Here is a 24,642-nt window from a genome sequence, read left to right as displayed (position 1 = left end):
CAAAATACCTGGGGGTTCCTAATACGGGCCAGGCTGTAGGCTGGGTACTCTGAGCACAGTGATGGAGACACAAAACAAGTCACTCGTCTCCTTGTCTTTGCATGAAAGACTGGAGCAATGACAGAGATCGGACGGGAACTCAGCTACTATTTGAGTCCTGGTGTCTGAGTCCATGAGCATCTCTGGTATGAGGTTCCAATGGTGTGAGCTTTCAAGACAGAGCCTGGTACAGAGCAGGCAATTAGGAGCAGTCTGTTAAATGTCCTGGCCCCTGAGCTGGGGATCCGAAGCTGTTTGACCCTGGGGCTGTCACAGACACAAGTTGCAGGAAGCTGCTCATGACGAACGGATATCTCTTCCTTTCCTTGCCTGTGTTCTACCCCTTCCTTTGTATGCGCTGGCTGGCATTCCTACCTGCAAGGGGTGTCAGGTACCCCAACCATTTCTATGGGAAAAATGTCTTTGTCCAGAAGTGGAGGCTGTTCCTCATTTGTCCATTAAGCTCAGCCGTCCCCTTGGAGCTTTGTTTGGCTGCACTTAATCCATTAGGCAGGGGCACCTGGGTGGCTCAGTCCCTTAAGTGTCTGACTTCAGCTCAGGTCATGATCTCATGGTTTGTGGGTTCGAGCCCCACATTGGGCTCTGTGCTGACAGTGAGGTCAGGGCCTGGAGCCTGTCTTCAGATTCTGTGTCTCCCTCTCTCTCTGACCCTCCCCTGCTTGTGCTATCTCTCTTTGACTCTCAAAGATAAACAAAAAACATTAAAAAAGATCCATTAGGCAGATACAGCCCATAGGTTGTGAAGTGACATGGACCCATGGTGGCTGCGGGAAGACTAGTACAAAGTCCTTGACATGTGTCTTCCTAGTGGTGGTTTGAGGCTAGGTATCCACTCACCTGGTCTCTTTTCCATCTGTTTCCTTCTCTCTCTCCTCCAACTTTGATTCTATTTGATATATCTCTGTCCTGTCATACCTAGGGCTCACGTGCCCACAATAGATGCTGCCTTTTCACCCTTTGGCCATGTTTTCGCTGATTATTAAAACACCTATTTTTTTCTAGGAAGATTCTTTTTATTGGGTAAGTTTCATTTCCCCCAAACTGAACCACCTCACTGCCTGACATTTTCATAATCCATCATTTCCTGAGTCTAAGACTTCTTTATCCTAATTAACTTTACTGGGTTATAGTTTATACAGGAAAAAATGCACTTTTTAAAGTGTATGGTTTGATGAATTTAGGCAATACACCATCATATAAAACATTTGCATTATGCCCCAAATCACTACAGTTTATAGTTTTGTCATTTCTAGAATTTTATATAAATGAAATCAGACAATGAGACACTCTTTTTTTCATATCTTAACATTTTTAAAATTGGGTGTCTTAAAATGAACATCTTAGTGTGGCACTGTTTCCTTTTTCCCTTAGGAGCTATAACTAAAATGAAAACATATCTTCTAATGGGTAATATCTTTAAATCAGGGATATATATGCGTGTATATGTATGTGTATTTACATGAATACTGTCTAGTTGGTTTTGCCACTAGGCAGTAAGCACTGAGAAGGTGAGAAGCTTGACTTTGCTGTGTTCCCATAGTACTTATAGCTGGACACCAATAGGAGCTAAATAAACATTATAGAGGGAGGTAATAGTGAGTTTTAAATAGTATTCCAAAAATATCTTCTAATGGCAAGGACTTGCCTAAAACTCTTCTCACAATGAGTCGGTAGTCCCGACTGCCATAGGGGTTCCCTTTGGGGGCTCAGCTGCCTTTGCATTAGTATAAGACATTTTCCAAAATTCGTTGCATGGACAATTAATATTATCCAAGGTAGTAATAAAAGGGAGGAGAGGGGCATGCCACTGTCACAGAAATTTGGGAAATATTTCTTAGTATAATTTACCACTTAGAGATTCACAATTCATCAGCATGCTAAGAATTCTGAGAAGTGATGTCGTGAAGAAACAATGTTCAGCTGTTTAAGCTTAGGTTTATTTGACCCTGGAGCTCTATGGAACATTCACTGACAGTTTGCAGAATATATCTTGTGAAAGACTGTGCTAATATATATGCATGATTTTTATTTTAAACGAGAAAGAAAGAGCGAAGACAAGGAAATTGAGGAGTGCTGTATTTGAGCGGGTCCCAGGGAAGCCTAGAGCTATGTCATGGCATCCAGAATGGGAAAGATGAGAACGCTTTTTGTGAGTAAAAGGGCTGAATAAGCACTCTCTGCGCTCATAATCTCTTTATCCTATGAAGGGACATGTGGGCAAGAAACCTTTCCGAAGAGGAAAGGAAAACAACACAAAAATACACATTGGCCAATCCTTTTGGTGAGGTGGCCGAGTTCTGCAGGTGGATAATTGAGGTTGCATAAGGAGAGCTGCCCCACCCCCTCTGCCGGGGCCATCCTGTGGGCATTGAGCCATTGAGTTTGTCCACACTTGGACCAGGCAGCTTTAACTGATAAGAAAACCTGAAAGAGGTGGTAGAATGGCTCACTGAGACAGAGAGGAGCCCACCTGCAGGAATTAGCCTGATCATTTAAATGATGGCAAAGTCCTTCTCAAAAACAGCATTGGCCCAATATACAAAGAGACGTAGGAAATCAGAGTGGGCTAGGTGAAATCAGGCAGAGCCTAAAAGAAGTGTTTAAGAGCTCCCTTTCCGTTTTGAAAAATATTTTAAACAGGCAGTAAAATAGACTTTTTTTTCTCCTGGTATATATGCCTATGAATTTTAACAGCTGTATAGACTCCTATAGCTGCCACCACTATCAGGGTACAGAATGGTTCCCTCACCCAGTCTCAGTCTCTCGTGCTATCCTTTTATAGTCATATCCTCTCTCACACCAACCTCTGCCAACCACTCAGAGCCATTATTTTCCATCACTGTAGTTTTGTCTTTTTGAAAACTCCCTTTCTTTTTGCTCTCCCTTCTGCTTCACGCATGGGGAAGTGTGGGCGCAAAGAACTCCAGATCCCATGCCAGTAGACCCTCTCCTCTACAACTCTTGTTTTGTTGTTTTCTGTTGCTAACATTTATTAGCATCCATGACATGCCAGGCACTTATACTAAGCTTTTTACATCCATTATCTCATTTTCATCTTATAAGAGCCTGCTGATATATTCACGCCATTATTATCTCCACTGTACAAATATGGACACTGAGGGTAAGAGAGGTTAAGCGACCTGCCTAAGGAAAATAATTGAATCCCAGCATAAACCGAGCTCCATCGGATGACATATCCTTAATATTATGGTAAGCAATAAAAGGGAAGGGATTGTGACTCCGAAGGAGGTACACAGAGAGAGGTTGAGGGCAGAGCCAATTTGGTGCTATATGGTTTTTTAAAAGATTTGCAAAATGTGTGTGAAGGTGGAGAACCATCTGGGTCTCCTGAATTCTCAACCTCAGCTCCTGCCTTTATGTCTTCCTCCACCTGTCACATGTGGTCCTTGCTGACCCAGGGGGCATCTGCTTGCTGTTTTCAGGGGCTGCGGAGAGCCTTACTCCCCTTGCAAATTCAGCAGAAACTGCTGTCCGTGTCACAGGACACGGCAGCTGAGACCCCGGAAGGGAGCTAGATACCTTCTGGTTTTTACTCAGCCTCAAATCCCTCATGAGTTTTCTGACCTGATTTTCCTCACTCAGGGGCTTGCAACACCAGCTGAAAAAGTTGCCAGGACACAGTCACCGGGTCTGTGTGCTAGAGGCAGCAGGTGTGTTCTCGCTGAGCTGGGGCAAGTGAGACAGAAATGTATGTGGTTGGCATGATATGTAACAAAGAAGGGAGAAAGTCAGGCCCTGCAAGACGTGGGGCGGCAACATTTGTGTTGGGGATAAAGAGGCAGGAGACAAAAAAGTGAGAGAAGTTAATGGAGGATCGGAGATGCTGGGAAGTGGAAGGTTCTTGCCCTACATATGCATTCATTTGAGCTTGTTTTTCGGGGAAGTCAAGTTTGCTAGCAAGTTATCTCCTTGAATCAGCTCCTAGCTCCTTAAGGGTCTTCACAATGGGTGGCCCAAGCTTGGAAGAATCACATATCTGAATCACAGCCCTGGATCATTCAGAGAAGAATCAGACAGGCTGGAAATCTGGGTACCAAGGGCCATCTTTGGATGACACTCCATTAACAAGCCAGTGAAAGAGGATGTGCCATTTAGAGTAAAAAATATTAAGTCACTTCGATAACAACAACAACAACAGCTAACATTTACTGAGCACTTAGTATGAACCATTCCCTATGTGGAGAGTTAATTGGCATGAATCACTTCATTTATTTCTCGCAACAACCCTCTGAGGTAGGTACTGTGGTTACCTCCAATTCGCAGATTGGGACTTGGAGTCCCTCAAGTTTAAGTGACTCACCCAAGGTATACAACTGTTGAGCAGCACTAGCAGGATTTGAATTCTCCTATTTTTCAAACTGAAGTTTGCAAGCTTCACTGCCTTACTGCCTGTCTTAATTCAGAGATATTGCTAAAAATTAACACAGCGAGGAGGAAGAGAGATGAACCCTTCCGCAGCCTGTAATCTTCTGGAAGGCTTGCAAAGATCCTTTGGCTTGACTGCTGTAAGAGATAGAGTAAGAAATGGCAGGATTTGCCCAGCCAGGGGCCATCCATGAGTCTTTTCTTTTTTTTTTTTTTTTTTATTTTTTAAACATTTATTTATTTTTGAGAGACAGAGAGAGAGGCAGAGCATGAGCAGGGAAGGAGCAGAGAGAGAGGGAGACACAGAATCCAAAGCAGGCTCCCATGTGGGACTCGAACCCATGGATCATGAGATCATGACCTGAGCGGAAGTCGGATGCTTAACTGACTGAGCCACCCAGGCGCCCCTGTCCACAAGTCTTTCGATCTCATCTGCTGGTTTGAAATAATTGCATGCTGTCGAAATCTACCTTTTCTCAAGCTTTCTTCTTCCCCAGTAGGCTTGGGAGGGTTTCAGGCAGGTAGGCACAATGGACTATTTTTTCTCTCTTGGGCTGGCACCATGAGGTGTGGCTGTTGGCTTCACCCTGGCATGCTGGCGGGCACAGGAACCGCCCGGCCTCTTTGAGCCAACAAAAAAAAATCCCGATGAGCCCGTTTATTAGATGAGCCCAGGTGAGCAGAACAGTCTTCGGGCTTAACAAACTCACAGGCAGGAAGTTAAATGAGCTCTTTCAGAGGACCAGGTTAACATCGAGTCCTCTGGAAGAGGTGTTTTACAAAATGGGACCCTGTGACAACAGGTTATTTATGCCATCGTAGGGGAGTACTTTATACGTAGTATTATCCTGGGCTGGACTCATCGCAGACTCAAGTTCAGTAATAATACCTATTACACGCTCCTGCAAGGGCTATCACTCCTTCTGTGTTTTGTGGAATTCCTCATGCGACAGGGGACAACAAACAGTCAATAATAATGTTTACTATGATAATGATCTTCCAAATGCCTTTCATCTGAGGATCTCGAAGTGCTATGTAAACACTAATTAGTTAAGCCTTACAATGGCTCTCTGTTTTTACAGTACATTTTCCTATTTTATAGAATTTTAAATTGCGACCCAGCAAACTTAAGTGGCTTGTCCAAAGTCATACAGCAGGTTTCAATTAATGATAATGATGATGCTTTGCATTTACACGGCATATGTTTTCTAAGGCAGCAAGAGTATGTTACAAAGATAATTTTCACACTATCCTGGAGGAAGGTGGGTAGCAAGTATTATTAGCTGTTGACTAAATTCGGTTAAACTGAGGAGGCAGGGAGGGCAAGTAACTTAGGAAGGATTAGACTGAGGGTACAGGTGTGGCATCCCGGACAATAGTCAGTTCTCTTAACGGAGGGATGCATGTCTGCTTTTGCCCTTACAGGAAAGGTAGCTACATTTGTGGAAGCAGAGACACGTTGTAGAATGACAGGCATATTTACATCCAGGAGTGGGTTTGTTCATAGCCCCACTGAGAGAGGCAGAAGGGAGGAGATGAACCGCTTCAAGTAAAGTTCCAAAATTTTGGAAGATGAAGGGACCCGGGGGCAGTAGAAGGAGGCTGCCGGCACCACTCTCTTGCAGAACATCTTTACCAACCCAGGGCCTGCCTGAAAGCAGTAGACTTCAACAGCCTTCTTCTGTGTTTCAGCCTCCTTACAGGGACTTGGTCTGGTGCAGCCTGGATGATGGGCACAACCCCATCACTGGCACCTTTGTCTGATGTTACAAGTCCTGAGAAAGAGTTCCAGGGACATGCAGTATCTTACCAGCTGTCTCTTACATATTACCAGCTCTCAGTCCCACAGCTTCCTATGCTAGGAGGGGCCTGGGAATCTTCCATGTTCAAAAACCTGGTAGCTGGGGAGACATTCACTGCTACCTTTTCTTAGCAACATAGCCACATCGAAAAAAATGAGAACGTGAACAAAATTATATGAAGACTAGAGGGACTTGCCTCCTCCCAGTCTGGCAATGCTTTCTGAGCAAGTGACGATACCTTACTGGGAGGCAGGTCCTGGTTTGCTGGGTGGGGGAGGAAACAGGCTGCTGGGTCTTAGGAATTCAAAGAGGGATTTGCTGACCTCAGATAGAGCCCTACTCTCTACAAGCAAGGCACTTGAGAGAAGTTTGCTGCCCTGCCCCCCACTCTGCCTTCTCCAGGCCTGTGGATTCTGATTGATGATTAGACCTTGGGCTAATGGGAAGCCTGAAAGGAGGGCGCCAAGCCCTTTTCTGGAATGTGATCACACACACATACAAGCACAATGGCAATAAAACGTCTGAAGGGAAGAACTCACACTAGTGCCCACTTTTTCCCGCTCTCCTGTTTGACTGTTTCCACTTTCCCCTGCTGCATAGGCAGCTCAGAGGTACCGTGAACAAGAAGAGGGGTGAGCCCCTGCAAGGAACATTGTCCTGAATGCACATCATGAGCCTCTTCTCCTGTGCTGAAAGGAATCCACAGAAGCCCCTCCCACCCACTGTTACTCTTCACAACGGAGTTGAGAGACTCTGCTGTCAGCTTTAAAGCAATTAGCTTTAGGTAAGAACTTCACAGAACGCAGCTTTGACTTTCTAAGTATGCCAGAGACCCAGGTCACAGCTACCTGTGTCTACTTTGACATGCTGACTCCTGGGGAGACAGGGCACATCATCCGGCTGGAGTCACAAGGACTGTGTCCTCCTCTCGGAGATGTGCCCTTAACACAGCTTCCCACAAAAGGTTCACAGCCGGGTCAGATACAGTCCTCAGGATCCATTCGCATGGCTGGACAGAGTGATGCGCATTCTCCAGACACCAGAAGCATTCCTATGGTCTCCTGCGTGCCACTACCGGGTCCTTTTGGTTTTTCTGGCAGTCGCCGAAGAAGTGCGTTTTATGTATATTAGATTCATTTTGTAAAGTAAGACATCTGCAGGGCTCCTGTACACATGGGTTGTACTTCACAGCCCAGCCTCCCTGTCAGTCAGTCTGCCCACAGATACGCTTCCCTCCCGCACAGTGTTTGGGCGTCAAGTATCCGGCCAGCTTCGAACTGATCATGAATGAGCACTGTCATAATAGCGCTGTAGGGGCTTGGGGTGGGAAGATGGAGTGGGTAAAACTAAAACAAAACTTGCCATTTGCAAACGTCTCGAAGATCTCAAAGGTAAAAAGCAGCTGGATTTGTTTTGTCTCTTTTCCCCATCCTCTGGTTTGGCCTCAAACAGCAGCAGTAAAAGATGAAGAATAACCAGGAAGGCTTTCTTTGTACTATTACCTTCTAGACAAGGTGCAAGGGCAACCTGGGAGACTAACAATTCTAAGAATTTCTGGGTGGATTAGATAGGCTCAGGATTCCACCGAGTTTCCGTAAAATGGCCACTGCTCACAGAAACTTACTCTGGGGAATCTCTGGCAGCAGCCCTAAGGGAGGGCTCATCCCTAACTGCTGGTATACACAGATCCAACCTTCAAATGGACACGATATGAACAAATAAGATCTTTCTTACCCCATCCATGTGGATTCTGATGTTAGGCACCAGCCGGAAAGAGCTAGACTGCAGACCCCTGGGGTTCGTCCTGCTTCTCCCGCTGTTCTGCGCTGTCAGCACGCCAGGCCTGTGGAAGGAGCCCCCTCTCCCCGAGCTCTGCCCCGAGCGCACACCGTCTAGAAGACGCACGAGCAGCAGGTTGGCCGGCAGTGCCTCGATGCTGCAAAACACCAGGGTCCTGCACTCGGGGCACCTCAGCTCCTTGTGGGCCTTGAAAATCCTCTGGAGACATGGTTTGCAGAAGGTGTGCTGGCAAGGGAGGACTTTGGCCGTGACATCGAGCTTTTCAAAGCACACGGGGCACTCCAGAAGATCAAGTAACGTCAGATCATCCATTTTATTTTAAAACTCCACTCCTGGCCTGCAGGGGCAAAGTCCACATGGTAGGGTGAGCTGAGCCGAGGGGGCAGATCCGGTAGTCGGTGGTCTCTCCGGAGCTTCTGAATTCCTGCCTGTTTGAATGAGAAAGGAAGAGAGGGAAAAAAATGAGACTGCTCAGAGAGGTGTATCCCACCTACATGGAGGCAGTGTCTCATAAGGCAGTTTGCAAGCACTTTGTTCCAGCACCCAAGTTTCAAATGACTCATTGTGATTCAGTGCTAGCAGGTATAAGGCTCAAGTCCTGCCTGCTCGAGGATCTGAGGGAGCATTCAGCACAGTGACGGACTACTTACTCATTGCCTCTCTTTGTGCAAGTGAGAGCAGAGGCAAAACGGGCCTGCAGAGTGGCATACCCACTAGGGCTTGAAGGGGTCCTTCCTCTCTCTCGTCAATTTCAGTTCTCCCACCAACACCCCCTCAGAACACAATTTCTGTGAAGCTATCTATTCCTCCTGCTTTCCCTAAGTTTATCTGTCATCTGCAGCACATGCAGACAGGTTTCATAGATAAGTTTATCAGAACCTCATGCGGATGTAAAATGATTTCCTTCACAGTGCACCTGCCCCCATCACTTTGTTCTAGCAAAACACAAGAAAAATTCCTACTGGAAACCCATTTTCAAAAATTGTTTGCCTTAAGTACAGGCCAGGATGCTTAGAAGCTTTTTTTTCTCCTTCCCTCCCTCCCTCCTTCCCTTTCTTCCTTTTTTCCTCCCTCCCTCCCTTCTTTCCTTCTTCCCTGATTATTCTAGCCTCAGAGTCAATATTACACCCACAAGATGAAGTCACACAGCCTATTAAGTTACTTTGACAATTGTTCTCAGTTCCACCTGAAGCAGATAGGAATTCCGGATTGTGGTCACAACCTGCAAAAATCCAGACAGAGCAGTGTATACAGGTGTGTGTGTGTGTGTGTGTGTGTGTGTGTGTGTGGTCTGAAAACATCCTTAGTCCAGAAACACTTTCCTTTTAGATGTCTGAAAAGAAGTCTCCAGTTGAGATGTCTCCCAGGAAGAGGTCACCTGTCCCTCACAAGTGGCAAATTTTGTGTGAACACAACGCCGGAGGGTGGGTGGCCCCGCCAGTAAGGGAAGCAGACGTGACTTACGGGATGAGATGGCGCCGAGTCTTCCTGAGACAACTCTCCAAAGTTGTCAGCTCTGGGGAGCCATGCGGGGGGCTAACCTTGAGCTTGTAACCCCAGCTGAGTTCAGCTCAGAGCCATCCTCTGATCCTCTGCCTGGCCGGGCTTCCTCCAACTCGCTTCCTTTTCCCCAAGAGCGGCTGCCACGCTTTGAAAACTTTAACAACTCCGAGTCTTACTCATTTCAGGGATCGCCTTACTCAGCCCTTGTTAACGCTTTGACTGCCTGGCAGCTAGCAGCACTGTTCTCTGACTTCCTTCTCTGCTACTGATCCTTCCTTCATGTAACTGAGTTGATTTCTGGGAAAAGATTACCAGGGGCAAAATATAAGGCAGCCCCCAAGGCTGAGTATTGACAGTTTATCTTTTCACTTTTCTTATTTTCTCTCCTATCCAAGAAGTTGAAACATGGCTTGGTTATAAACATGCCAAGGTGATTGTGTTTATTTTAAACCTTTCTAAGGATTTGCTGAAAAGGTCAAACATATTAATGGTAGCTATAACAAAATAAGCCAGCCACCTAAAACGTACTGCTCCTTAAAAAGCATAGTCATTCTTTGAATATGTAGATTTGAGATGGGCTTCAGTAGTCTTTTTGCTCAATCTCTTTAAATTTAAAAAAAAAATCACAAGTAGTACATCCACTTCTTTGAGACATCAGTGCACAGAAGGGTTTTGAAAAAGGAAAAACAATAGTTCCAGCATTTCTTCCTGCCCATGCCTACTGGAATCTTTTCATAGCACCAAATAATAATTATACTTCTATTTCTTGATTTATCAATAATATATTTCATGCAAAGCCACAGAGGTATTCAATAAAGTACTTAATAATAATAATATTACTGAACACCACAGTAGCCCTTATCTGCACTAAGCACTCTTTACCTGTATTAACTCATTTAATCCTTTTAGCAACCTGGTAATTTACTATACTCTTCTTTACCCTCATTTGCAAAGGAGGAAACTGAGACACAGAGAGGTTAATTCATCCAGGAGTCACAGCTAGCAAGAAACAGATGTTCTGTGCTCTTTACTACCATGTTATATGGTGGTACAGCTTTAAGGGGAGGAGAGATGGTTGAAGGGAGCTAAACCTCATCTGAGATGGCAGGAAGTCAAAAGATAATGACCCAAACTGACCAATCAACTTCTTTTGCAGATGAGGCAGCTATGCCCACAGAGATCAAGAGATTCCCCGAAGTTGCCCAGTAAGTTAGGTAGAGCTGAGACTAGAAACTGGTGTTCCTTTTTTTTTTTTTTTTTTTTAAACTATATCTCTTCTCTCAACTTAAGAATGACCCTTCTGTATTGTGTAGAAAGCACTTAGCCACAAATCCATGCACAAATCTTAAGGGCGGACCAAGCGGCCTGAGAACAGATCTTGGGGGATTACATGTTTTACAAAGTTCTTCCATGTTATTTCCCGAAAAGCAAAGATGCCTGGAGCTCAAAACAGGAGGGAGCTTTAGGATGAAGCAAACAAAGTCACATGTCTTCTGAGCACAGACCCCTGATTGAGTATATGTCAATTTCAGAGACCGTTTTCAAGTCTTTTTTTTTTCTCTCTCTTTTACAAAGGGTTGTTTGGGCTTCAACGATATCAAAGCCCATTCTGTTGCCTGTCTCCTTCAATAATTTCCACTTTTTATAGAATCTGTGCTCATCAGGAAGCCCCCTATAGGCTGCGACCCTTGTCCCTTACTCTTTTTCCCACTTGGTAAAGCTGAACCCGCTCCTCCGTGAGCTGCCCTGCAGTGCCCTCACCCTCTAGAAAGATCTGCTCCAGTGCCAGACTCCTGCTGCAGGAGTGGGCAGCATTTCCCCCCTCCCTCTCTCGTTCGTAAACACTCTGCCTCCCTTAGATGCCCATATCTGCACCTATAAGCATACGCACACACATACTGGCATAGACATACATATAACCTTAACGGTAACATTTATGAAGCACTTTATGTATGCCATGGACCAGGACTAAGACTTTAAACAGATTGCTCATTAAATCCTCCCAGCCACCCAGTAAGATAGGTGCTGTAACGTTCCAAGGATTGCAGAGCTTATGATCTGAACTCAGGTTGGCCCAATCCCAGGGCCTGTGTTCCTTTCCATTATCGCATCCCACATTATAAAGCTAGGTACATGCCATAAGTATACCGATATATCTTTACTGTTTAAATCCATACACATTTATACATATGTCCAGACTGTACACACGCCAGCTGATCTCAGAGCCAGCCTAAACCAAAATGATATAACCTGTCCAGTCTCATGGCTCCTCCATGCACTGCATGGTCACTGGTCTCAAGTAACTTCAAACGCTCCCATCTGTGACAAAACTCAAAAACCCAGTGCCATTCCAGGAAGGCAGGATAGATCCAGGAGGCTGCTCTGTGCTCACACATCTGGCAGTTGATGATTCAGCAGATACAGTGTGATAGAAAAATGGTAGGCACTCGCAAAGGACAGACAAATTTTACGCTGAGCAGGAGTGGTCTTTTAGCACCTCTCACATCAAACCCTGTAGGTGGTCCCCAACACCACCCACATGTGAGGTTGTCTCAGGAGAAGCTTTTGAAGCTTTTGCAGAAAGGGGAGAGTTTTAAATGGGGATTTCATCCTGGCTTACCCAAATACTCCCTTGGCATCAAATCAGATGAACAAGTAGTCCCCAAAAATAAACAAAAACGTGAACTACGCAGGTCTTCCCAGACTCCAGGCTCAGGCCGCCTCCTCTGCTGCTCCTAACCCATCAACACTCCTGTTTATATTTACACTGTTACATAATGATTACAGACAGCACTTTGAAAATTCCTCTGCGATATGTTTATGAGTTTCTTGCTGCTTCTATTTACAAGTATATCTCCATTTATGTGAAAAAAAAAAGTCCGATCTGATCATATTGTTACCCTGTTCAAAACCTTTCAGTAGGTTCCCATTGACCTTAGGTAACATCCAAATCCTGTTTTCTGGTGGAATCTGGCTCCTGCCTACCTTCCTGTCTCAACTTACCCCACATCTCCCCTTCCCTCACCCACACCAGTCCCACTGGCTTTCTCTTTACTCAAGACAGTTTAAGTTTCTCTGCCATGAGGTATTTTTTGTGCTCTTCTTTCTCTGTGACGTACAATTTCCAGTTACACTCTTCTCTTCCTCTCTTCCTAGTTACCCTCTGCCACCCTTTGTTTTTTTTACCCCTTCCTCTGCAAGTTTTAACTTAAATGCTACTTCCTCAGGGAAGCCTTCCTTGATTCTCATGACTCGAGAATTTGTCTTCCTATACTTGTCCTTCATAGCAGTTATCACGATCGTAATTTGATAATTATGCTCTAATGATTTAATGCCTGATTCCCCAAACAGACAAGCTCCAAGAAGGCAAGGCACTTATGTGTCTTATCTCTGCTCTATCCCTCAACCCTAACACAGTGACTGGCATGTGGTCGATGCTTAATAAATGTTTTTGAATGATTTATTAATGAATGAATGGTATTGTTAAAAAAAGAACATGTCTGGACAGATGTACAACAAACTGGTTTTTGTGTATTTTTGTTTGTTTGTTTGAGTAGGCTCCACACCCAGTGTGGAGCTTGAACTCACAACCCTGAGATCGGGAGTCACATGCTCTACCAACTGAGCCAGCCAAGTGCCCTCACCAAACTGTTGTTAATGGTTTTACCTCGGGCACCTCTGCAGTGCCAGTTGGAATGTCATTAGGCTCATCTCTTAATCTAAGAAATTTTTCAGATTTGGGTGTATGCTCCCTGGCAGTGTCTTTCCTCAGGACCCTGCCACACATCTCCTGCCTCCTGCCCTGCGGCATCTCTGATGTTGCAGTATGGGATACCCATGGGAGCTCGCTTTGCACTCACATGTGCGTGATCCAGAAGTGTGGACCACCCTTGACCAAAGGGGAGTCTTTGGATCAACACCTCCCCTTTTCATCTTTTGGAGTAGGTCGTTCTGAGATTTCATAAGGCTCTTCATAAGGTTCTATGAACCTTCATGAGGTTCATGCATCTGTTGAATGGCTAATGCGATAATGTACCCCTGTATTATCTCTTCCTCATTCTGTGTCACTCCACCATCCCTAACCCTTGCTCCCAAATAAATTGCCTTCAAACAACGCTTTTTTTCAGGCTAAGATAGTTTCTTTCGAATTTAAAATTAGGTCGCAAAACAAATACGAATTTTTTTGTCAGATGTACTTATTTATTGGAATTATAATTTGAGAGTTGTGTTATTTTCATTTGGCTGGCTGCTATCCCTTTGGTGGTCTCAGGCTCTTTGCCTTAAAGTTCATCGTTTGTAAAGCCATCCCTACATCCACCAAAGGGACTCAAGCAGTTGGAAATCTAAAGCATTGTAAAAGAAGGGGTCAGGAGGACTCTTTTGACTTACTGGACTCTTTTTGGCAGGGGCCACACTTTGTACTTCTCTCTCTTTCCTTCGTACCCAGTATAAATGTGGAAATGTTTTAAATACTTAAATGAAGCTTCGTTTTAATGTTTCTCTGATGCTAAGTTTACCCCTGTGAAACCTTTGGAAGCATTCAAGGAGAGAAATGTTTGGAGGAAAATGGGAAGCTTTCAGTAGTGGGAAAATGGAGGAAAGCTGAATGGCAGGGCTTGAATGCTGATTAGATATTCTTTCCTTCTTTGAACGATGCAGGCCCAGAATGAAGTTGATGGTGAAATTTCCTCTCCAATCAGGAGAATGTTTGTAGGTGAGCAGAGTACTTTAGGGTATGAATATGCACTCACCAGACCCACAGTAAAGTGACCCAAACTCCTTGCAAGAACTCCATCTGACATTTTATAGAGATGACTTAAGGTCCTTAAGTTTAACGAGAAACCGGCAGTCAACAGTATGGTTTTAAAGTCTAATAGACCTGGTTTGAATCTCAGCTCTGCTAGTTACTAGATGGAACACTTGGTTGAATTACTACATTCCTCTGTTCCTTGAATTCCTTATGTAAAAAATAAGGTTACTAATAGGGCCTCTCTCACTAGGTTGTTCTGAGGAGTCAGAAAAGTGATGCATACAATAAATGCTTAATAGATGTAGAATTCTTATCTTCTTTTTTTGCAAGCAGATCCCATAAGAAAATCAAGAACCAGACGGTTCTCCTCTAATCCAAACTAAATCCAAAGAACATGCCAGAACATATGGTTGGTCAGTTCTCTGTGGACCAAGATGCTCTAACACCGTGCGTCCCTAACTTCAGTCATTTGCATCCTATTCTTTATGCTCTTTGCCATAGACACATACTGAGGCTTTCTCTGATGCAGTCAGAAGAGTGAAGGAGAAATTAGTAACTTTCTTGCTATGTGGTTTTGTTTTAACCATTTTCTGTTGGGGTACCCCAGGCTTTGGGACACTACTCCCTTCTAGTGTATTCTAAATGAATTACAATGACTGTGAAGAACCAAAAGAAGGGCAGAGCCCTACCCATTTTCTGTGCTATAAATGGTGGTTTACCACCTGTGCATCTGGTGAGGGATTCTTACTTGCATTTTTACCTCTTCATTTTTAATAGAAGATAATGATCTGTTTTTTAATTTCTTTTAGTGTCTATTTATTTTTGAGGGAGAGAGAGTGAGTGAGCAGGGAGGAGTAGAGAAAGTAGGAGAGAGAGGATCTGAAGCGGGCTCTGCGCTAACAGCAGAGAGCCCGATGTGGGGCTTGAATCCACGAACCATGAGATCATGACCTGAGCCAAAATCAAGAGTCAGATGCGTAACCAACTGAGCCACCCACGTACCCTGAAGATAGTAATCTACTAACATGGTTGTATTTCTTCCTCTAAATGATTAGAATTCTAAAGGCAGTTGTGCAAGAAGGGAAAGTAGGAAAGTAAGAATGCATCTTACCATTCTGTTAATATTAAAAAATAATTCAGCTGGGCAAATCCAAGTAAAATCTGTAGTAACTTATTGTATTGTGTCAATGTCAGTTTCCTAGTTTTTATACTGTATTATATATAATATGTTACCTCTTTATATATAGAAGCTGGTTAAAGGATATAAGGGACTTCTCTGTACCATTTTTGCAACTTCTTGTGTTCATAATTATTTTAAAATAAAAAATTAAACAAAAAAGAAAAAAGGAAACCACTAAAAACCTCAAAACCTTGTAAATATGTCCCTATCCTTTGACCCTGAAATAGTACTTCTAGAAATTTATACTAGTGTAATAGATATATACCCAAATATGTTTCTCATAAAATTACTTGTAATAGTGAAATGTTAAAGACATTCTTAATGTCCAGCAACAGGGGAGTGTGTAAACAGTATACATACATATGTGCGTGTGTGTGTGTGTGTGTGTGTGTATACTATCAAATATATACTAATAATTATATATACGAATAAAATAAATACTAATATATACATATACTGATACATATGTATTAATACTGATACATACATATACTAATATATACTAATAATACTAATACAAATATATACTAATAAAATATTAATAATATTTGATATATACTATCAAGTGTATATATCAAATATATATACTATATATGTGTATATATATACTATCAAATATTCATATACTGTCAAATATGTATATTTGATATATACTATCAAAAAAGATAGTGGAGATGTATATTTATTTTGAAGTTGATTTATATGTTTTGAAAGAAACAGAGTCTGAAGCGGGTCCCATACTGACAGCAGAGAGCCCAACGTGGGGCTTGAAACTCATGAACCGTGCGATCATGACATGAGCTGAAATCAGATGCTTAACTGACTGAGCCACCCAGGCGCCCCTGTGGAGATGTATATTTAATGACATAAAGGACATTCATAATTAACTAAATACAGAAAGTTACAAGTTGTATGAGCCTAATGTATTTAAGAATAATACATAGATCTATAATATTGAGACTAGTGGAATATATGCAAAACTGTCAGCAACAGTTATTTCTGGCTTCTAGATTTATTAGTTGATTTAATTTTTTTCATTTTGTTTACATGTTTTTCTAATTTCTCTACAATGAACATATGTTACTGGTATAAAATTTTCAAATACAATTAAGATAGCTGAAATCACTTTAGCTTTGCTGAAACATTTACAACAGGGAGTTAAATCCTGTAACGCTAATACCCTATGCATTACCATTGATAACACAAGCATTAAAAAGAAAAATAAATTACAAAACTCCGAAACTGCTGGATGTAGACGTTAATCCATAACAGATACTGTGCCTTACAAAAGAAAAGGGCTGTGATCACTTCACTCCTAACCGGTCTTCTTCCTCTTCCTTTACTCTTTCCTTTCTGATGAAATCAGTAACTGTTTTGATTCAAAACCATGAGCAGGATCCAACCTTGATTCTTATTAAACTCAGGACAAGTCTGTGCAAAAGCTGACAGTTTGCCTAGGCTATTGGGTAACCACAATCTTATACTTTTGATCACAGGTGGGAAAGTTGCAAAAGTCAGTAATTTGCTAAATACCCTGATTAGTCCTAGATGTCTCTCTTCATAGGTGGCTCTTCTAGGATAAGAAACACATAAGGAGCAAACGTCGTCGTCTTCTTTTTTTAAGAATTAGAATTATTTTCCTATAACTGACTATAAACATTTGTCAAATCAATTAGACATTTCTTGAGCCCTGTAATGGTGCTAATTATATATTAATTATGTAATATTATTTACTCACTTGGCCTTATAAATTGTATCTCTCTTCCACATAATCTCTGTTCTGTAGTGCTGGAGCCATCCCTGTACTGTTTAGTTGTACCTGACACTCAGAAGTGCTTAGTAAATATTTGCTGAGTGATGAGGATGGCTCATCTGTGTTGGGAATTCTTAGTGCATTCCTAGGGAGAAAGCCTGGGAATTCTTTGGAAACCTACTTCCATTATTAACAGTTCTGTGACCCTGGGTATTCAACAGCTTAAGCCCCATCCATAAAAGTGCCATCAGGAATATGTACTTCTCAGGCTTGCCCTAAGGAATGCACTTCCCAGCATATATTGGTACCACTTAGAAGAGTGTCTGGTGCATAAAAGTTGCTTGAACGATACTAGTTGACCGTATCTGAATTCCTCTTTTCATCCTGTGATTTACCTTTTTTCTGCAATTGCTTCTAACTTAACACAGTGGTTAAGAGCATAAGCTCTGGAGTCAAAAGGTCTGTGTCATCTTATTAAATAAGAGTGTGACCTAGAGAGAGTTGATTAAATACTCTGTACTTGGTTTTCTCATCTGTAAAACGGGGACGATAATAACAGCACTTACTCTGTAGGATTATTGTGAGCATATAGTGAGAAAATGCTCATAAAATGCTTCAAAGAGTGTGACAGAGAGTAAGTGCTCAGTAAAGGTCAGCTATTACTCTCTTACCAGGCCTCTTATTATCTATCGTTTTGCATCTAAAGTATAGTTTAAAACTGAGCCCAACTCCTGGTTTATTTTCCTGAAGGAATTATTCATCCCGATTTAGCCATGACGTGACTGTCAACTCAGAGGAGCTGCCTAGAGGCTTACTTGGTTTTGGGCACTGCTGCACCCTGCAGAACTTTAAGAGGGGGTGTGGTTGGCTATTATGCTGGAATAAATAATAACAATTAACATTATTTTGTGCCAGAGTCTGTGCAAAGAACTACAACCCTGTTATTACTCCCATGTTAACAGATGAGGAAAGAGAAGCATAGGGACAGCATTGCCCCAGACAGTGCTTGGGGAGGTCAGGCCTGATGCCCGGGCAGTCTGTACTACTAACCTCCAAGTCATCCCATTAGTTGCATGTACCATCAAAAAAGAGGCTATTTTAATCAATACTTCATTGCAGTTTTGACTGCAGATTTTTATCTTTACTTCCATTCAGGAGAACCGAAAACTTGGAAACATAGGCAGCCTTCACACAGTAATATCAGGTTAATCTATTAGAAACGGAAAGGGAAATAAGGCTGAAACACAAACAGAGGGAATATCAGGGGTACTTCCTTCTTATTTATTTATTTATTACAAATAGTTTATTGTCAATTTGGTTTCCATATAACACCCAGTGCTCATCCCCACAAGTGTCCTCCTCCATGCCCATCTCCCTCCTCCCCCCGACATCCATCAGTCCTCAGTTTTTGTCAGCATTCAAGAGTCTCTCATGGTTTGCCTCTCTCCCTTTCCCCCACCATTTCCCCCCTTCTCCCCCATGGTCCTCAGTTAAGTTCCTCCTTATCCTCCTAAACGTGCAAACATATGATATTTGTCCTCTGCCTGACTTATTTTGCTCTAACACCCTCAAGGTCCATCCATGTTGCTTCATATGTTTATTTAATGTTTATTTTTGTGAGAGAGAGAGAGAGAGAGAGAGACAACGTGCGAGTGGGAGAGGGGCAGAGAGAAAGGAAGACATAGACTCTCAAGCAAGTTCCAGGCTCTGAGCTGTCAGCACCGAGTGCAATGCAGGGCTCGAACTCACAGACTGCAAGATCGTGACCTGAACAGAAGTCTGATGCTCAACTAATTGAGCTACCCAGGTGCCCCGGGGGTACTTCCTTTTTAGATAAAATAATGAGAAATGCCAAAAAATAAGTAAATAAAAACTGGTCAAATATCCTGACTTATTATTTTATTGAAATATATTTGGATAAAAAATTCTTTGGTTTTTAATAACAAGGAATCTCATAAACATAACCAGAGTTGTTAGCTCATTTTGGTTTTCAAGCCCAATTTATGATAGAATTGATTTGTCAGCCAGAATTCTAATATCTATTTGTCCTATAAGGTCTCGTTCTCCATGTGCAGTATTATGTTTGTAGTCATTAGCCAGGGATAGAGTAGGAGTAGAGGGGTATGGGTGTTGAAGAAGAGGGCTCAGATGGTGCCCAGTTCATTTCTGGATGTCACTCTCCAACCTCAACCACCCCTTGTCCCTTGCTTCGGGCTAAAAAAAAAGTCTTGGATTCTAAACCAACTTCAGCATTTTGGCATTATCTATCAAAATTTTACATGTGTGTCCTTTTTACTCAGTAATTTCCCATTTAGAAGTTCATTCAAGAGAAATGCCCACAAAAAATGCAAAGTTACAAACAAGGGCATTTAGTTACTCTGTTTGTAATTGAAGACAGATGGAGCTGACCCAAATATCCAGTAGGAAGGGACTGTATATGTACCATAATGTGGTCATACAGAGAAATAAATAGGTAGAGTTGTATATACTGACATGCATATAATGAAAGAGAAGACTGTAGGCAGTGCACATATTATTCATAATATTATAGAAGGACTTCGTAAGGAGAGACAATGATGACTGCAAACTCAGATGCATAAGGGGGCCAGACTGGTTTTATAAATGGGTGAGGTGGGGAATGTGACAACCTTGAGAGCACACCCTATGTGAAAGCAACTGACTCCACTCAGCCTCAGCTAATCTTTGCTAGTGGGCTGGCAGATCTTGGGTTTTTCCAGAAACCTATAAATCATGGTACTGTTCATGCTATTTTGTGATCGTCTGTTTCCTTCTCTGCTACTTTGGAAGCTCCATGAAACTATTTCAGTTACATGAACCTCCTGATTTTTATTATGTGGCAACCGTTAGAAATATTTTTAAAAAGTTTATTCTAAGTGGTCATTTGCAAACTAGATTTGTCTTGCAGGCTCACTGCCTATCAATCTCTAAAATACTCTTAGCAATGGCTCTCTCTGGGGAATCATGGTTTGAGCTGATATCAGAGGATGGTCTTTCACTCTAGCATCTATACGTTGCTCTATATTTGAGGGTGTTTTGGTTTGTTTGTTTGACCATGGCAAGAACCAGTTTACTGGTCCAGTGGAGGGGCAACGATCTATATAAGGAAGAGTGAGGGCTGAGCCCCCCCCCCGCCCCCCCGCCAGTGACCTAGAAATCATTCCTCCACCAGGTCCTTGAGGCAGGCCTTATAACAGCGGAGGAAAGGGAGAGTGGGTGGATGCTGGAAATAGGAGGTCCACGGTGTTCTCCAGACAGGAGGCACCCCCTTATAATAATGTCTAGCAGGGCCTTGAGCCACGTGGGAATAACCTTGAGCCTCACAAGCCTCTTGATCCACAGCTGGTCCTGAGGCCATGACTTCCCCGAGAAGAAACAGGGGGTGTAACTTGGGGAGTGTCCACTTCCTTGGATGAAGACAATGGGATCTGCCAGGAAAGGTCCCTGGTCATACATGCTTCCTTACTGGTTCCTAGCGATCTCACCATTGGCCTGTGACCACTACCAGGAAGGAGCTTCTCGCTCACAGCCCCACAGATCTGGCTGGGGATGCCCCGGCCTCTGGGCCCAGAGCTGCTGGCCCACCCTCCACAGAACTAGCTTCTCCTCCCCACCCACCCTGCCCTCAGGCAGCCCAGCACAAGCCTCACCTGGCAGGTCATGGCTCTGTCAAGGACACCGCAGGTCTGGCAGTCTTATTAGCTGCTCCGGCCGTGTCCTGTCCCCTGCTTCTGACCCCACCAGCCAAGGGCCCCTAAGGCAGAAGACAGTTGGCCGGAAGACTTGGGGGCCTGGGGAGAAGGTGGTAAAACGTGGAACTTGGAACTTTCACTCTGAGCAGCTGTAGCAGTGACAGGAAGGGGGAGACTTTGAAGTGTAGGGGGCCAATCAACCCGACCCCAGCCCCTCCTGGCACTCACCTTCCTTGGGCTCCAACAGCTTCCTCACTGGGTTTTCAGTGGGTTCCGAGTTTGAGCAGACAGCAGAGATGCCCGAGTTGGGGCTCAGCATGAACTGAGTGAGGGGGGTGCTCAGGGGTCACAGCTAGACTCGAAGGCCCTGCATCTGGGAACGGGACCAACAACATGTCACTCAGTAACTCTACCCGAATGTTCTGCTGGGCAGCACGGGCGCTGCTTTGCCCTTGTTGTCTGGAGACTTATCCGACTCAGGAAAGTCCCCCAACTCCTGAGGTGACAAATTTGAAGAACTGGCTCGCAGGTCGTGGGGGGTCCTCACTAGGTTCTGGGCTGAAGACTTCTAGGGGAGGGTGGACCGAAAATTCCTTTTCCGGGTCAAAGCGCCGGAGTGCAGGCTCAGTGCATCTGGTCTGGGTCAGGGCCTGGAAGAGGCGAAGTCTGCCAGCCTGGGGTCCTGCCGCCAGCTAGGTGCCCAGGAGGTGCGGATGAGGACGTGCCTGCAGCCCTGGGCCCACCAGGCCTGGCCCGCCAGCGACCCTGGCCTTGCCCCAGCCAGGTAGGATGCGCCACCTACCCCGCAGTGGGGGCAGAGACCGGAGCTGGCCTGTCCGGGTCTCGACTCCCTGCACCTCTTCGCACCTCTTCGAGTTGTAGGTGTGAGTTCTCTTACCCACAGCAGGCCTGCCTCTAGCGCAGTGGGGCCTTCTTGTCTATCTTCCTCTTGTATAATAAAAAATCTAAATGCTGAGGGCACATTTAACTGACCTTATGCTAAGAAGGTCTGAACCAAAGGGAGTTTCCAGATTACTGCAAACTAGAGCCAGTTCAGGAATTTGCCTTACCTTTGGTTGCGTCACCCACCTCAAGAATGTTCAATCTGGGGGTGGGGGTGGCGGGAGTGCCTGCGTGGCTCAGTCCATTGAGCATTGGACTTCAGCTGGGATTATGATCTCACAGTTGGTGAGTTCCAGCCCCGCTTTGGGCTCCGTGCTGACATTTCAAACCTGGATCCTGCTTGGGATTCTGTGTGCCCTTCTTTCTCTGCCCCTCTCCCACCCATTCTACTTCTCTCTCTCTGCCTCTCAAAAATAAATACACATTACAAAAAATTACAGAGGAAACAAAGAATCTTGAATTTGGTGGATGCCCCTGGGCTCTTCTAGATGCATCTAGATAATGCTAACTGGCTTATCTAGATAATATTTTGGACTAGGGTTTCTGTGGCCTTGAGATAGTTCTGACCATGTTGGACTATATGAGTGTCTGGGGGTGGAAGGAGCATCTTAAGGATCTACTGAGAGAACAATCACATCTCTCATTTCCAAGGTGTATCCTGAGCTTGTGGGAAGATGAATAAGGGATCATCATTCACTCATTTACTCATTCACTCATTCATTCAACAAAGATGTTATCGGTGTTTACTATGCACCTGTTCGGTGTTGGGCCACAGCCTCCTTCTTTGAAGGTGTTACTGAAGCAAGTAGATGATTACAAAATGGGGTGAAAAGTGGTGTCATGAGGGCCAGCGCACTGTGTCGTGAAGAGATCCCACTGAAAATCCCTAAAGAGGTGGCACCTGGGCTGAGTTTTGAGGGATGAGTGGGAGAAGGAGTCAGCCTGGTAAAGAAAAGGTGGTGGGGAATTCCAGGTGGAGAGACCCACAGGTGTGAAGGCAGAAGGCAGGCGAGGACCTGGGACCTCCTGGGAACAGCTTGTATTTGCACAGCCTGAGCACGCAGTCTCTGCAGGGTGCAGCAGGCTTCAGGGAATGGAGGATGGGCCTCTGCCCAGTGACAGGTGCTTACTAAACAGTCCGGGATGCCTGGGCTCTATTCTAAAAGCAGCCGAGAGCCAAAGACAGATTTTAGAGTAGGGAGACTTTGGAGCTGTTTTATATATTTATGTCAACAAATATTTTCTTTTCTTTTTTAACATTCATTTTTGAGAGACAGAGGAAGACTGAGCATGAATGGGAGAGGAGCAGGGAGAGGAAAGGCACAGAATCTGAAGCAGGCTCCAAGCTCAGAGCTGTCAGCACAGAGCCCGACACAGGGCTCAGACTTATGGACCGCAAAATCATGACCTGCGCTGAAGTCAGACACTCAACCAACTGAGCCACCCAGGCACTCCAGTCAACAAATATTTTCATTCAGAGCTTTCATTTTATGTTGCCTTGGTTTTATGATCCAAGGGGGGAAATACTGTGTCTTTAAGCAAAAAAGAAAAGTAACTTGTTTTTAGAACAAACAAACAAATAAACCTCCAGGGGCACCTGGCTGGTTCACTTGGGAGAGCATTCCATTCTTGATCTCTGGGTCATGAGTCAAGCCCCACATTAGATGTAGAGATTACTTAAAAATAAATAAACTTAAAAAAAAAACCCAGTTCTACAAAACGATGTCTGAGAAACTGTAGCTTCTATGTTTTGTGCCTTCCTGTGCTCTTGAATTTTAGAGACGTTTCATGACATGGCATACACAGCCCACAAGTTAATTAAGCCATCGGCTTAGAAGGTTGCTGGTAGATTCCAAGCCAGTTTCGAGGGTGTGTATGTATTTTCTATGGGGAGCTGGTTAAGGCATCCATAACATTATGGTAATCCTCACTGAATATTGCTAGCGTTCCAACTGGTATTTCATGTCATTCGTGGCGTCCTTACCCACTAAGGGCCTTGCTTCCCTGGAAAGGTGGTGACTAGTCAATTAATAGGAAGAGCACAAACATGTTCAATTTGGTGAGAACTTGACTTCCCTGTCTCTCAAGGTGAAAGGGAAAAGTCTGTGGTTTTTGAGAGAAGGGAGGGGAGGGAGGAGCAGACCGGGGTGACTGAAGACGCTATGAAAGCCACACAATTGCTGTCAAGGTGGTTTTTCACCCCTGGAGCAAGGTGATCTCATTTGCTGCTGCATATGCATTCATCCTTGGTTTTCTGGTCTTTTCGCCACGAGGACGCGTGTATTTGCTGAATATGTAAGTGTGCTCCGGGGAGGCTGTGAGGATTTTAGAGAAGGGCTACACAGGATTCAAATTCTACTCTGCAACACGTTTAGCTGTGAGAGCCTGGCACAGTTGCTTTCCCTCCCAGATCTGGTGGCAGCATGCTTACGTGGCATGGGCTTTTGTGAGAATTAAATGAGATGAGATATTTATATGTAGTGACTGGCACATAACTGATGCTCTGTAGATGTTAATTTCTCTCCCAACCCTCGGCTGAAGCTGCCTTTAATTGGTTTCCAGGGGACTAACCATTTGTCTCCTTGACTCTCTGTCATGTTTCCTTTTCACTGCTAGGGAGACACGTCTAGGGTAGCAGGAGGGACCTGCCTGCCAATCCCTGTTACTACTAACTTTGGAGAGGAAACTCCATACTTTTGAGACTTCGATTCTTTCTCTTCCTTCTTCTTCTTTTTTTTTTTTTTTTTAAGTGTATTTATTTTGAGAGAGAGAGAAAGAGAGTGCAAGCAGGGGAG

General features: G+C 44.1%; 1 protein-coding gene across 6 annotated transcripts in view; it reads right to left on the bottom strand.

The window, feature by feature from the left end:
* Positions 1-22,074, bottom strand: part of SH3RF2 (SH3 domain containing ring finger 2) — a 124,320-nt gene extending 102,246 nt beyond the window's left edge. For 2 of the 6 annotated variants that reach the window (XM_039256675.1, XM_039256680.1), the window contains exons 1-3: positions 22,015-22,074; positions 21,173-21,317; positions 7,983-8,476 (exon numbers count right to left, since the gene is read on the bottom strand). In XM_039256675.1, the coding sequence (XP_039112606.1) occupies positions 7,983-8,360 (378 nt within the window). In that variant the 5' untranslated portion in view covers positions 8,361-8,476; positions 21,173-21,317; positions 22,015-22,074. Of the gene's footprint in view, positions 1-7,982; positions 8,477-9,210; positions 9,231-18,284; positions 18,472-20,902; positions 21,044-21,172; positions 21,318-22,014 lie in introns of those variants that run through there. The other 4 variants (XM_039256678.1, XM_039256677.1, XM_039256676.1 and 1 more) reach the window with 4 other exon arrangements.
* Between the last annotated feature and the right edge of the window lie 2,568 nt (positions 22,075-24,642).

The sequence above is a fragment of the Hyaena hyaena genome, unplaced genomic scaffold (assembly GCF_003009895.1).
Source record: "Hyaena hyaena isolate Hyena2069 unplaced genomic scaffold, ASM300989v1 scaffold_585, whole genome shotgun sequence".
In the NCBI taxonomy this organism is placed as follows: domain Eukaryota; kingdom Metazoa; phylum Chordata; class Mammalia; order Carnivora; family Hyaenidae; genus Hyaena; species Hyaena hyaena.
This window is presented reverse-complemented; position numbering and strand designations above follow the sequence as displayed.